Source organism: Fukomys damarensis, unplaced genomic scaffold (genome assembly GCF_012274545.1).
Source record: "Fukomys damarensis isolate Sample0158 unplaced genomic scaffold, DMR_v1.0_HiC HiC_scaffold_16, whole genome shotgun sequence".
Taxonomy (NCBI): Eukaryota; Metazoa; Chordata; class Mammalia; order Rodentia; family Bathyergidae; genus Fukomys; species Fukomys damarensis.
Genome location: NW_022900928.1, coordinates 70,843,978 through 70,857,097, shown reverse-complemented (window position 1 = coordinate 70,857,097; position 13,120 = coordinate 70,843,978). Strand labels below are relative to the sequence as shown.

The following is a 13,120-nucleotide window of genomic DNA, read 5'->3' as shown; positions in this document are numbered from 1 at the left end:
ATGATATGATATAAAGCCTTTTTAGGGCAAATACTCTACTTATTCATAGCGGTGACATTTGCAAGTGCCCCATATTCTATGCATTCTGTCTCTGCTTTTTTGAAGACAAAAGACAACAGAGCTGTTAACACAGAGTCAAATCTCATGAAAACCAAAATAAGAGTATAACAATTATGATCTATTAAGCACTTTTCTGAATGCCAGGCACTTTACGTGTGTTACTTCATTTATCTTTTACAAGAAGATGTGATGGGTAGCAGACTTCCACAAATGAGAAAACTAAGATTGAGTAAAACTAAGTAAATTCCTTTGAAAAATGCAGTCAGGGCCAGGCATGATGTCACATATCCATAATCCCAACGCTCCAGGTACAGAAGCACAAGGATCACAAGTTCAAGCCCAGCCTGGGATACATGGTGAGCTCCAGGCTGATGTAGGCCCCAAAGTGAGACCCTATCTCAGAAAAAGAAAAGTAAAAGCAGTTAGGGCTGTAAGTGTAGCTCAGTGAGTAGTAGAGCATTTGCTTAGGCCAGTGATGGAAACCTGGCTGTATCACTGAAAGTTCTAAAAGGTTCGCTATCACTGGCTAAGGCCCTAGCATGTGCAAGGGTCTGGCTTTGATCCATGGCAACAAAATAACAAAATAGAAAAAGAAAGAAAAACCTCACACAGTTAAGAAGGAACAAAGAAAGCCAGGCGCGGTGGCACACACCTATACTCCCAGCACTCAGGAGGCTGAGGCAGGAGTATCGCTGTGAGTTTGAGACCAGCCTGGGCTACATAGTGAGTTCCAGGTCAGTCTCAATTACATAGTGAGACCCTGTCTCAAAAAAAAAAAAAAAAAAAAAAGAAGGAACAAAGAAGATGTGCAAAACGAAGTCTATCTGTAATGCCTCTGCTCTTGCCAATATAGCATGTCCATCAGCAGCCACGAGGCTCCACCCTCTTGCAGAGTGGGCTTTGCCAGGGACCCATGTACCCTGAAGACATTCTGTGAACTTTTGTAATTCACTCACACACACACAGGAGAGGGTGTATGAATGCATGCTCTCATTTCAGGGCCTGGATGACATGGCATTGCCTTTGAACACACAACACACACACACACACACAAACACACACACACACTATGCATGCTCTCATTTCAGGGCCTGGATGACATGGCATTGCCTTTGAACACACAACACACACACACACACACACACACACACACACACACACCTCACTTCAGGTCTCAATTCTCTTACTGCTAAAAGGCTCCCAAGTTCTACCCTGTTGAAATGAACCTGGTAAACACAAAAGGATGTTAGCTTATTTTTTGTTATTGTTGTTTTGTTTTATTTTTTGAGACAGGGTCTCGCTGTGTAGTTCAGGCTGGCCTTGAACTCACTATGTGGTCCAGGGTGGCCCCAAACTCATGGCAATCCTACTGCCTCAGCCTCCCAAGTGCTCGAATTATAGGCACATACTACCCACGCCCAGCCACAACTGGTCCTTTGTAAGATATCTTCTTCTTCTGCAGTCCTGTGTTTAGAAGCTCACCCTATTGGGGAAACACACTAAAGACAGAGCTGGGTACCTGAAAAACCCTAACAATTAGTCAGATTTGGGCTTGAACCTGGAATCCAGTGTTTCATCTTGCCCCTGGCTTCACTGTGAAGCAAGAAATTGAATTAACACCCTGTATTGCACTGAATGTGTCCACACACACTTTGGGGAAATTACTCATTTTCCTTTGTACTGGAAACTGCGGGGGATTATTAATTTTCCTGAACCAATCACTGTTTGCCAATAAATGGATTATCTTACTGAAACCAATACTTATCCCCGATGCCACAGCTGCCCAGAAAACCACCGTCACTCTGAACCAAATGGCCCTCCTGCCCATCGTCCTTCCAAAGGCTTTCCAGAACACTGTGAGAATGAGGAAGAATACTGAGAAGTCCTTTGGCTTGATGACATTGAGACGATTCAGCTAATGCTGTACGTACAACCGCGAGCTGCATAGGACATCTAGCCCAACAAAGACTGCACATAATGAAGGTGGTCCCACAATTCTGCATCACCCAGAGACATGAGAGACACCTTGGTTTGTTTCATACACTCCACGATGTTCCCGCATCGTCAAGGGATGCTAGTTTGTCTCTAAATGTTGTATCCATCCTGAATATTTTGCATAGCCAAAAAAGAAAAATCAATGTTACATTAAACTTGCTGAAAGTGCATCTTATTCAATCGTTAAAGCAGAGGCAGAGAAATCGATGTCAGTTCTTTTGCTGAACTTATCTTTCACCACATAATTGATCGCATGGTTCAGAGCAATTGAAGTAGCCACAGAAAAGGGTCCATAATACCCACCTCATCCTCAGTTCTCTTTAGTCCACGACAAAACTTGCTCCACCTGCCTTCCAGGGGTGTGGTAGAGTAAAAGAGAAGATTACAGGAAGGCCTGGCCAGTGTAGGAAATGTTCATGGGATGATATGCCATCTGCCAAGGATGCCCAGAGGGAAAGCCATGGGCCAGATCTCCTCCTATGCTTCAAATGTCCCCAAGTTTCAGATCTTATCGCTCAGCCTAGGCTGGGACATCACAGGACAACATCCCAAACCCCCACAGAAACTCTGGATTGGGTGGAAATAACATTAGAAGAAGAATCAAGTGCAAAGTTCTGAGCTGAAGCTGGTGATTGGCTGGAGTTCTGTGAACTTGTTCCCTCCAGGAGGAGGAATCCACTGGCTGACAAGATGTCACTGGGAAAGGCTATCATCAATACAGTCAACATGGCAGAACCCTTGTGAGAAGCCCTGGGCTCAATTCCCAGAACCACCCCCCTCCCTCCCCCTCCCCCAGCCCTCTTTCTCCCACTTTCTTTGCTTGGGCAGAAATCTCACTGCCTCAGACACTCCTGTCCACCACTCTCAGCACTGCGCAAAGCAGTGCAAGCTGCTTCTCACATCCTTAGTGCATAGCTAGTTATGTTGCGAATCCTGAGCCAAGCACTCGGGAGCCTCCACGTTCTTACATCCCATCCATCTAAACCTCCTTCTCCATTAACTTCTGCCACCCACAACGAACCCCAAGCCAGGCAGGCCCGTGTGCTGCTGCCATCTGCTGCCACATGTGCCACACCAGCCCATGCAACCTCCTGGGACACCAAACACCCTTTTCCCTCCTGACCCACTCCGTGATGTCACTCAAGCTTTAAATCCAAAGTTAACAACTTACTGGACACACACGAACTTCTCCCTTGCCGAACCCCAGATGCCTTCAGAATCAGCCCTTGGAGTTGCTCCCTCTTGTCGCCTGGGTGAACAGCTTGTCTTTCTAGCCAGTCTCCAAGCACAGAGGCCTGGTGCTCTCCTACTGCTCTTCCACTTCCCAAAGCACTCACCCACGACAGAAGTACAATCTTTGTGAAGAACTTCACCCCACGCGCCCTTATTCCCTCATCCTCCCATTGGATCTTACCTTTCTTCCCGCACCCGAGGACTCAGGAACCTGCTTGAATCATCATCGTGGCTGCTTTGCAGGCTACTCTGCTGGCTGCTGAGGAAAGACACAGGATATGAACCGTTAATGCTCAGCCTCTTTCTCAACCCTGGGGGAGATTGTTGAGGCCTCAACTAGACAAAAAAAGGTTACAAAATTAAGTAAGGCTGTAAGTTCCTCTGTGGAAGTTTAGCACAGAGAGTGCAATTTCACATAAGGGCTGTGAGAAATGACACAAACCTTGTGCATGTGCAGCCCAAGATACTCAAGAACCGTCTGCTACTGCACAGGTTGGAGAAGGAAGGCCAAGACCTTCTGTCCTCTTCTCCCCTAACCAGATACACCTCCAAGAGTAAGTACCCCAGCCCTCTACCTGAGCTGGGGAGACCCCTCTGATAGGATAGCAACACACTCTCCACATCTCACGCTAGACTCCTGAGGAACAGAGTTGGGAGGGAGGGGCGGAGCAGGGTGTGGAGGGAGGGAAGATTCAAGAAGGCAAAGACTCAGTGGGGTCAGGAGCAACGGGTTGGCTTCTGGGCCTCTAGGCAGGACTGAGGGAAGGGAAGGAACAAAAGAAGGAGAAAGGGCAGACCCCTCCACTCCTCACAGCCCTGCAGGTGACATGAAGACTGAGCCTTGATTCAGGATCAGAGCTCTTAAAGACGCTGTGTATGACGGGGATGTGGAATGACTGCCTGCCACGTGATGCCAGCGAAAGAAAGCAGGTCAGACCTCTCATGACACTGCCTATGTGATGGATGGACAAATCATTCTTATTAATTAATGATTATCAACAACTCCATCTGACCAGGGTCAGAAAACTACAGCCACCCCCGCATCTTCCACTCCTGCCCCCCACCCCCATTTCATTCTGTACAAGCTCCAGGAGCTAGGGCCATTTTGTTATTTCCTGGTCTGCCCTCCCCCATTAGAGATCCACAGACCTAGGGCCTGGCACATGCTTGCCAGGGCTCTACCACTGAGCTACCCAGCTCTAAGAATGGCTTCGGAAATTTTAAATGGTTGGTACGTGGGAAAATCCAAATAATATTTCATGACATGAAAATGACACGAAATTCAAATTTCATGGTCCAAAAATCAAGTTTTCTTGGAGCACAGCCATACTCACCACCCTGAGTGCTTTCAGGCTGTGGTGTCAAGGTCGGTAGTTGAGGCAGAGCTGAGTCAGGTGACAGTGATACAGGGATGATATAGGACATGAAACAGGACCTCCAAATGATAGAAGGGAAATAATATAATTCTCAGCCTATAGATGTCTGATACGTTGATTTTGTGTTCTCTAAAATTGAAGAATGAATTCTAAGAACATCTAGGTTAAGAATAGGAAATATTTGTAGAGAGAACAGCTCCTGAGAGGCAGGAGGGGTCCTGAATGGGTATCTAAAGACTCCACTTTACAGGGAAGTTTTATAGAGTAAAAACCACGTGGGTACAACATAGGTTAAAGTTATACTCAACCAATAAAGTTACAAGTACATTTGCTTAGGTAACAGTGATCCACTGGAGACACCAGTCACATAACAAGCACGCATGGAGAGAACAAAGATTTTTTCTAGAAAATGATGGTCCAGAGGTCTCGGTCACTCACTGGGGTGACTGATGTCTATCTAGACTTTATTAGATCAGGTGTTACCATTTATCTTGTCTTTTGGGGAAATATGCAGGCCTGGCCATTTCATCTTTATCTTGAGGCCTGGTATCCAACAGATGCACCTCCAGCCACAGTTATAATGTGTTTTACCTTTATCCTGATTCTGTCAAGGGCCCAGCCCTATATGACTGCCTATAACACCTCTTCCTAACTTAGCTGTCTATAATAACACAGCAGAGGCAGCATAAGGCCCACAAAGTTTGCACTATTCACCAAATGTCCTCTTATAGAAAATGGGAGCTGACAGCCGCTAAAAATAAAACTATTCATAATAAATCCTTGTTATGAAATTTTTTCTAAAAATCCATCAAGTTATTATTTTCTGACTACCATATCCTTATGCTGATATTGTAGGGACAGGGGGTCACAGACAGGAAAAATGATAAAATAGGATCTCATTAAACTTTATCAAAGAAATTAATAGGAAGCCTTATTAAAGGCAGGTTATTCCTCTGCAGGTAGACTCTGCAGTTAGGGCAATTAGAAAGTCAAAGGAGGGAGAGAAAAGCTAGACAGAGAGCTGTACTAGGTAAGTAAATTACCATAAGAATTGAACAGTTAGAAACTGAGGAAGCCAGAGACAAGAAAGACCAGGAAAGCCAGCTCCCTTCACCCACCTGACAGAATGCTACGGAGGTAAGAGAGCCACCCGAGGACTCTTTTTATTGTGCGCACACACACACACATACATATACACACATGTATGTTCTCACTTTAGCATTAGTATTACAACAGATAAGCACATGTACACAAGTCCCCTTTACTTTATCATTAAGTAAGCTGTCTCCCCAAAAGCCCTCCCCTCTGCATTTATTTCTTACAAAGGGATAGGAAGAAACCAAATGTCCGGAAAGAAAGAAGGCAGACATGCCTAGGTTAAGATCAAAGACAGTTAAGAGAACAAGATCAGACATGGTGCCCACCTGGGGATGGGAAAGACACTAGTCCCCAGTGAAAGAAGCCAGGAATAAGAGCTCCGGGGCTGATACCCTCTACCACTCTATGGTAGCTGTCTATCCTCTTTCTTTTCCATCTTTTTTCAAATAGACCGTCTTTTGTTACACTAAATTTTGTCTTTTTTTAGTTCTTTATGGAGCTGGGTATAGGATAGCTGGGAGCTGCGTTTTCAGCACAGTAGAGGCATGGCATGATACAGCATGGGGAGCTGTCCACCCCTGGACGTACCAGTACATTATTACTACAGATAGTCAAAGACACATGATTTCTATATTTTTGTTGTTTACCTGGCAATATCGAAATATATACTTTTATTTTTATTTTTTATGTTTGTGGATTTTAGAAAAATTTTTGCTTATATTTTTGTGGGGTCTTTGGTATATATTTGTGGATATATATTTTTATAAATTGACGTTTTAATTGCATGGTCATGATTTTAGCATCTTAATTTTTACATATGAATACATAATTATTAATAAACATGCTGGTAAAAACTTTGTTCACTTTGTTGTCTAATTCAGAAAGAATAGTGAAAGAGAAGAAGCCAAAACTATAAACAAGACAAATGAAAAACAATTCCTATTAATATAAATGTCTCTATAAGCCAAGGTACAGTATAACCAAAACTGTACCTTTGTTCTGGCGGACTGTCTGCTACAACAGGTGTGTTAACTTCTAGAGTCTATTCCTTAAACTAGATCCCCAGTAGACCACAGACTCTGAACGGTCTTGTAAAGTGATTAATCTCCACCAAGAAATTTTTTTGTGGCAACAGTTACATCCGTGCTCCTAAATTCTGTTCTTCCAGCAAGAAATAAAAGATTTTACAGTCGTAGAAGCAATTTACACAAAAACCGTCATACCATATACAAGAAAACATGTGCAAACATACCAGAAAACAGGTTCATACCACACACAAAGCCTTCAACTGTGTGACTAAGCTAAGTGTGTACAACAATCCCTCTCTCTTTCCTTTATACCAGGTGTTTTCTGACTGCTTGTTCTCTATGAACAAACCAGGGGAAGCCAGGGCACAGGTCCTGAATAGTTAACCTAAAATAAACTAAAAGTCAGGCTTGGATGAGTTCACATACGAGAGGGCCCTAACGATTAACTTAAGCAAACTGACTAGCAGGGCCGAATGGATTGCAAGGGACACAGAACAGGCCCCTAAACTGATGGGAGAGACCCTGGAAGAAGGGAAATGCAAAAGAAACCGCTCCAGACATTAAAGGCCAATCTGCAACCTGGTGCTTTCCCTGATGTGCTCCAGTATTGAAAACCATATAAAGACCCCCAAGCCTGAACTTCCGGTGTCCATTTTATGGAACTCCTCAACTAGTGGGGAGCTTTTTCTTTTATTCTTTCTAATAAACACGCACTTCCTCACCACTTGCTGTTTGCTGTTTTGTCAGATTCGATCTTGTTGCCCCCAAAAAGAACCAGAGAGCTAGCAAGAGCTGGTTACAGCGGCTGCTCTTCATTCCACTTTGCCAGTTCTGATAAGACATGCCTACTACAAACTCCTTATGACAAAACCTCACTGGGACAGGGACGTAGCTCAGTGGCGCCGCACCCGCCTCGCAAGAGCAAGAACATAAATTCAATCCCCGGTACCCCAAAAAACTTTTTAAATAAAACTTCACTGTAATGTTGACCTATGTGACCAGTGAGAATTCTCATTTGAGGCTGATCTGTTGCCTGCATGGAGCACCACTTATATACAATCTGAGCTGAGTGTTTTGCCACAGTAGGCAATCCAGATGGATGGAACTCAAATTCCAAGTCAGACACGGTTCCGGAGGCAAGCTTCAAGACAGAAGTATTGGTCTGCACTGCAAGCAGCACACATGAAGAGAAAGAAGCAGAAGGAGGGTGTCTGAAGCCCAGTATTATATACCATTTACAGTAGTCAACAGAGCTCAACCAACCCAAATGACCACGACCAGCCTTAACAATCTCTTCAAGGAAGAGGCAGACCTTGACTGACTGGGCCAAGACAGCCTGATTCTTCCTATTTATCCTACCTTTCTGACAATCAAAACTTTAAGATAATTTAAGAGGCTCCCCGTTGATAAATGGCAATGAAGCAGGGAGTCCAAAAAACAAGTCTGAGTTGATATTATCAAACTGTCCCACTAGATGGCACTGTTGACTTCCAAACCAGAACTACAACCAGGCATACTGATCCAATGTATCAAGAAGCAGAACCAAACTGGGCATGGTGGTACACACCTGTAATACAAGGACTTGGGAAGCTGAGGCAGGAGGATCTCAAGTTGAAGCCGGCTTAGGTTGCACAGGGATTTCAAAGCCAAAACATTGAGCTACATAGCAAGATCCTGTCTCGAAGAAAAGAGAGAGGGAGAGGGAGAAAAAGAGGGAGAGAGGGATGGAGGGAGGTATGGGCGGGGGAGCGCCAACCTTTTGGTGCCCCCTTTTGGCCTCCTCGTGGCTTGGAAAATTCAGATGTAGGAGATGAGAACAATGGGTCACCTTCAAACTGTTTTACTAGTTCCAAGTAATTAAGAAATACCAACCCGCATGCATTCAACAGGCGCTCGTATAATGGTGTCTGTGTGCACCTGTGCCAACAGGAGGCGGCATCAGGCAATGGCTACGGGTGTAGAATCTGGCACATGCTGCCTGTGACTGAATCCAAACTGCTCTCCTTCCCAGTTAAATGACCCCGAGCAATTTATTTAACATCACTCTCCTGGCCTGTTAAGTGGACGGAGATGTAAGGCTGCTGTGAGGTTTTAAGAGCACACCTATGTGAAGCACGAGAACAGTGCCTGGAACGTACACGGATTGCTGTCACTGTCAAATACTATCTGTCACTGTCGTGGGCAAGGCGTCATGTTTTGAATTCTGGGGAAAAACGATATGAAGACATGAATCAGACAAGGGTCTTGCTCTCGAAGTGTTTACAATCTAGAAAGCAAGGTGAAATATAACTACATTTAAAAATAGAAAATGACATTGTCACATCCCTCTGGGGCCAGTAAAAGAAAGTCTTGGTGATAAGGGTTTTGCACTGACACTTGAAACGGGATTAATTCAGGACAAGCAGAAGTGAGAAGAAAAGGCATTCCAGCTAGTGCCCTTGAGGGAGTGTGGATGCAGAGATGACAGGGACCCAGTCTCCCAGAGACAGCTACTCTTGGAGCACAGATGTGCCGTACAAGACAGGTGGAAAGGTACAGGTGAGGGTGCCAGGACAGAGATGGTAAGTTTCAGAGATATGTTGGAGAGGTAAACACTGAGCAGGAGGGATACAGGTACCCCCAAGAAGGGCCTGATCTTCTCTCCTTCCATATTTTAAATTCATTTTACAATAGTTTTAAATAAGCTAAGTGCGTGCCAACCGCTCTTTAAAGCCATCCGAATAAATAACATTGTTGAGGAGTTTCCAAGATCCAGAATAGCTAAGACTTTGGAACTCCTAGGAATGAAATAAATGCATTTTGCACTGTGAGATAGACAGGAGCCTTTGGGATCCAGGGCTGGAATGCAATGGTTTGACAAGTGCCCCCCAAAGGTGTAAAAGGCTCTCCCCGCAGAGTGGCACTACTGGGAGAACATTTAAGAGATGGGGCCTATGGGGAGGGCCCTACAATACTGAGCCAACTGTGCGACTCCAGGCTCTTTCATCTTTTAAAATTTTTTATCTTTTTTTTTTTTTTTTTGGCACCAGGGATCGAACTTGGGACTTTGCACTTGTGAAGCAAGTGGGGGGACCACTGAGTTAAATCTCCAGCTCCCTGTTTTTATTTTTTGAGACAAGGTCTCACTAAAATTTTTTTTTTTTTTTTTTTTTTTTTGGCACCAGGGATCGAACTTGGGACTTTGCACTTGTGAAGCAAGTGGGGGGACCACTGAGTTAAATCTCCAGCTCCCTGTTTTTATTTTTTGAGACAAGGTCTCACTATGTAATTCAGGCTGGCCTTGCACTCACTACATAGCCCAGGCCGGCCTTCAACTAGCAGCAATCCTTCCTGCCCTAGCCTCCCACCATGGGATGGAATCCATTTAGTGCTGGGATTTTATACTGAGGTTTTCAGAGAAGAGAGAGCCTCAAGGTCATCCACTCCACATTAATCAAAGCCTTGGTGGGGCAGGGTGTCTAGCATGGGCTTAAAAAAGTGCAAAGAAGTTGGAGAAAGTCCAGCAGATGGCACTAACAGATGAAAAAGTCTGTTAGCTTGGAAAAGAAACTCTAAAGGAGGATTTAGAATGACTTCGCTTGGGCACCCGATGACTGGGAGACAGCTTAACCTAGGGAATTTGTATGAGCATCTGTTTACCATTCTCCCCAAGACAGCTATGGGAGGCACTAGGACTTACCTCCCTCCTGCTGTGAATCGCACCTTCAGATAAAAGTCATTGTATAAATTTACTTTTGGAAAGCTAGACCTTGCTACTCCAGAGCGAGGCCAATTGAGGCCAAAGCTAGTTCTGTTCCCTAGCATGCTAGCTCAGGAGCTTACCCTGGAAGGTCACAGTAATACCAGCCACACATGGAAGTGCTGGGAAAAATCCAGTTATCTGAACCAATGCAGTCTCCAGGAAGCAGGAGTTCACCAGGCTGTGACCAGGAAGCTCTGCAGTGTAGGCAGACAAATTCTCATGATTCCTCTGAGCTCCCTGCCTCCCTCTCCCCTCGAGGGACATGTGCAGGGCAGGTGTCCTTGTATCCCCAGGCACAGCCTGACTGCTAACAGACAGGATCTGGCAACCTCTCTGAGTAGACGGTTCCTAAGTAAATTCAGCTCTTTTCTTTCCCAGGTAACCCTAACCACCTCCTAAGACCAGAGGCAATCTTGAGATCCAGGTAGATCCAAGTAGTCATGGGGGTGACACACACTGTAATTCAGTATTTCCTTCTGGAAATACTAACTAGGAATTGACTGGCACAATGTTGTGGACAAATGAATGGCATTTCTTTGTTTTTGGCAATAATCTGAAAACTAGTGTATTAGCAACAACCATCTCATGCTAATTGGAAGCTTCAAAGGGCTCCAAGGGGCAGAATTATAGATGCTTTAGTAATCGAAGAAGAGCAATAACTTAAGACACTGGAGTCTGGGAAAGCAGTGTGACAGTAAGCAAACAGAGGACCCTGGATTTGCCCCTGGCTTTGTTTCTTATTGGCCTGATAACACTGGTCAACTTCCTTATCCTCTCTTAGCCTAATACCTCAAAAAATGGAGAGTCAGTATGATTACTCACCACCTAATCCTGTTTACAGAACCACACTGAGGATTTAGGGGTGAGTAATCCAATTACAGTATCAGAATTCAGGATGTAGAGTCTTGGGGATGCAAGTTCTAGTCCTGACTCTTAACACTTAGCAGGAGGAAGCTGGGTGAGGGATTTAACTTGTCTAAGTACCAGATGTGGGTCATTTCCCACATGACATGAAGACTTCGGTGAGGATTAGAAATAGTAGAAATCATGGAGAGAAAGTATGCAGGGCAGTATCTGGTCTTTGGTAGATAGTACCAATTGCACTTAATATTCACAGTTAATTTGACAGATAAATATTCTCAAATATCTAATGCATGGGATTTTGATAACAGAAGAGATACTCCATGGTGAAAATGTTGGGGGGTCATGGTCCTGAAAAGCAGAACCATAAGATCACTCAGAAGACACGGCTGAATTTATACTGAATTAGTTCCATGTGTAAAATAACACTAACATTGACAATTTCAGTTTAAGTAGGAAAGGAGTATGTGGAAAGAGAAGGCTGGTTAGCCAAGAAGTAAAGAATAAAAGAGAGGAGATTTTGTCACCTGGCAAGTATGGGAAAGTCTAATAATAGCACATAAGTAAACAGATGTGATCCTGGCACTGCAGATGGCTGCCAACTTCTTATACAACACTCTGCAATACTCTCAAATACTGCTTTGAAAAGTTCATGCTCAGGGTGAAAGTGATAATTTGTCTTCCGAGTTAGAGAGATCGCTTCTGCCTAATGGCTCCCATGGGAATCTGCAGCAAGATGGGGAGCTGGTCAAAGACTCAGGGATTCAAAATCCAGCTAGATACCTTCCTAACTCACTACAATTCAAAATCACTTCTCTCTTTAATGGTTCTTTTACCTCTTAACGGGTCTGTGTGTCTGTCTGTCTATTTTTTTTGTTTTTTTTTTTTTCTTTTTGCAGTCCTGGGGACTGAACCCAGGGCCTTCACACTGAGCTAGTCTGGGTTCAAACGTGCAATCCTCCTACCTCGGCCCCTCAGAATTCTGAGATTATAGGCATGTACTTCCATGACCAGTACTGTCATGTCTGTCTTTAAAAGCAGAAAAAGGAAGCCAAGTGTAGTGACACACCTGTAACCCAGCACTCAGGACACGGAGGCAGGAGAACCTTGAATTTGAAGCCGGTCTGGGCTATTTATTGAGACCCTGTCAAAAGAAGGAAGAGAGGAAGGGAGGTAGGGAGGGAAGAGGGCAAGGGAGGGAGGAAGGAAGGGACAGAGGGAAGCGGTGAGGGGAAGAGAAAAAAGTGAGAAGAAGAGAAAAAGCTCTCCTTAACTGCTTTATTCTTTCCTTCCCTTTATGGCCATTAAAGCAATATACTATGTGATAATTGCTAAAGTTCTTTCAAAACACAATAAACTAGGAAGATTTACTCTGCAGATTACTTGGTCTCTCCCCAGATTTACTAAATCAGTCTGAACACGTCCAAGGATGTTTGTTTATTTCTGCAGTGCTGAGGATCAAACCCAGGACTTCACACATGCTGGGCAATCAGTCTGCCACTGAAATACACGGTGTATTTTTTTTTTTTTTTTGTAAACTTCTCAACGATTCTAGGGAGAAACCAAGACTGAGACCCAATGATGCCTCTATTTCCCCACCAAAGACTGACAAGTTGATCTACTGCAACCTGGACCCACACCTACCACTCCTTTGTTTTGTCCCTGGGGAAGTATGTACCGCCAAAGCCAAGGAAAATCGCTACATTCCTTTTTTTTTTTTTTTTTTT

General features: G+C 44.3%; 1 protein-coding gene across 10 annotated transcripts in view; it reads right to left on the bottom strand.

Moving 5' to 3' along the window:
* Gramd1b (GRAM domain containing 1B) overlaps positions 1–13,120 on the bottom strand; it is a 163,672-nt gene that overhangs the window by 117,459 nt on the left and 33,093 nt on the right. For 7 of the 10 annotated variants that reach the window (XM_033764404.1, XM_010618051.1, XM_033764393.1 and 4 more), the window contains one exon: positions 3,470–3,547. In XM_033764404.1, the coding sequence (XP_033620295.1) occupies positions 3,470–3,547 (78 nt within the window). The remainder of the gene's footprint in view (positions 1–3,469; positions 3,548–13,120) is intronic. The other 3 variants (XM_033764405.1, XM_033764394.1, XM_033764396.1) reach the window with 1 other exon arrangement.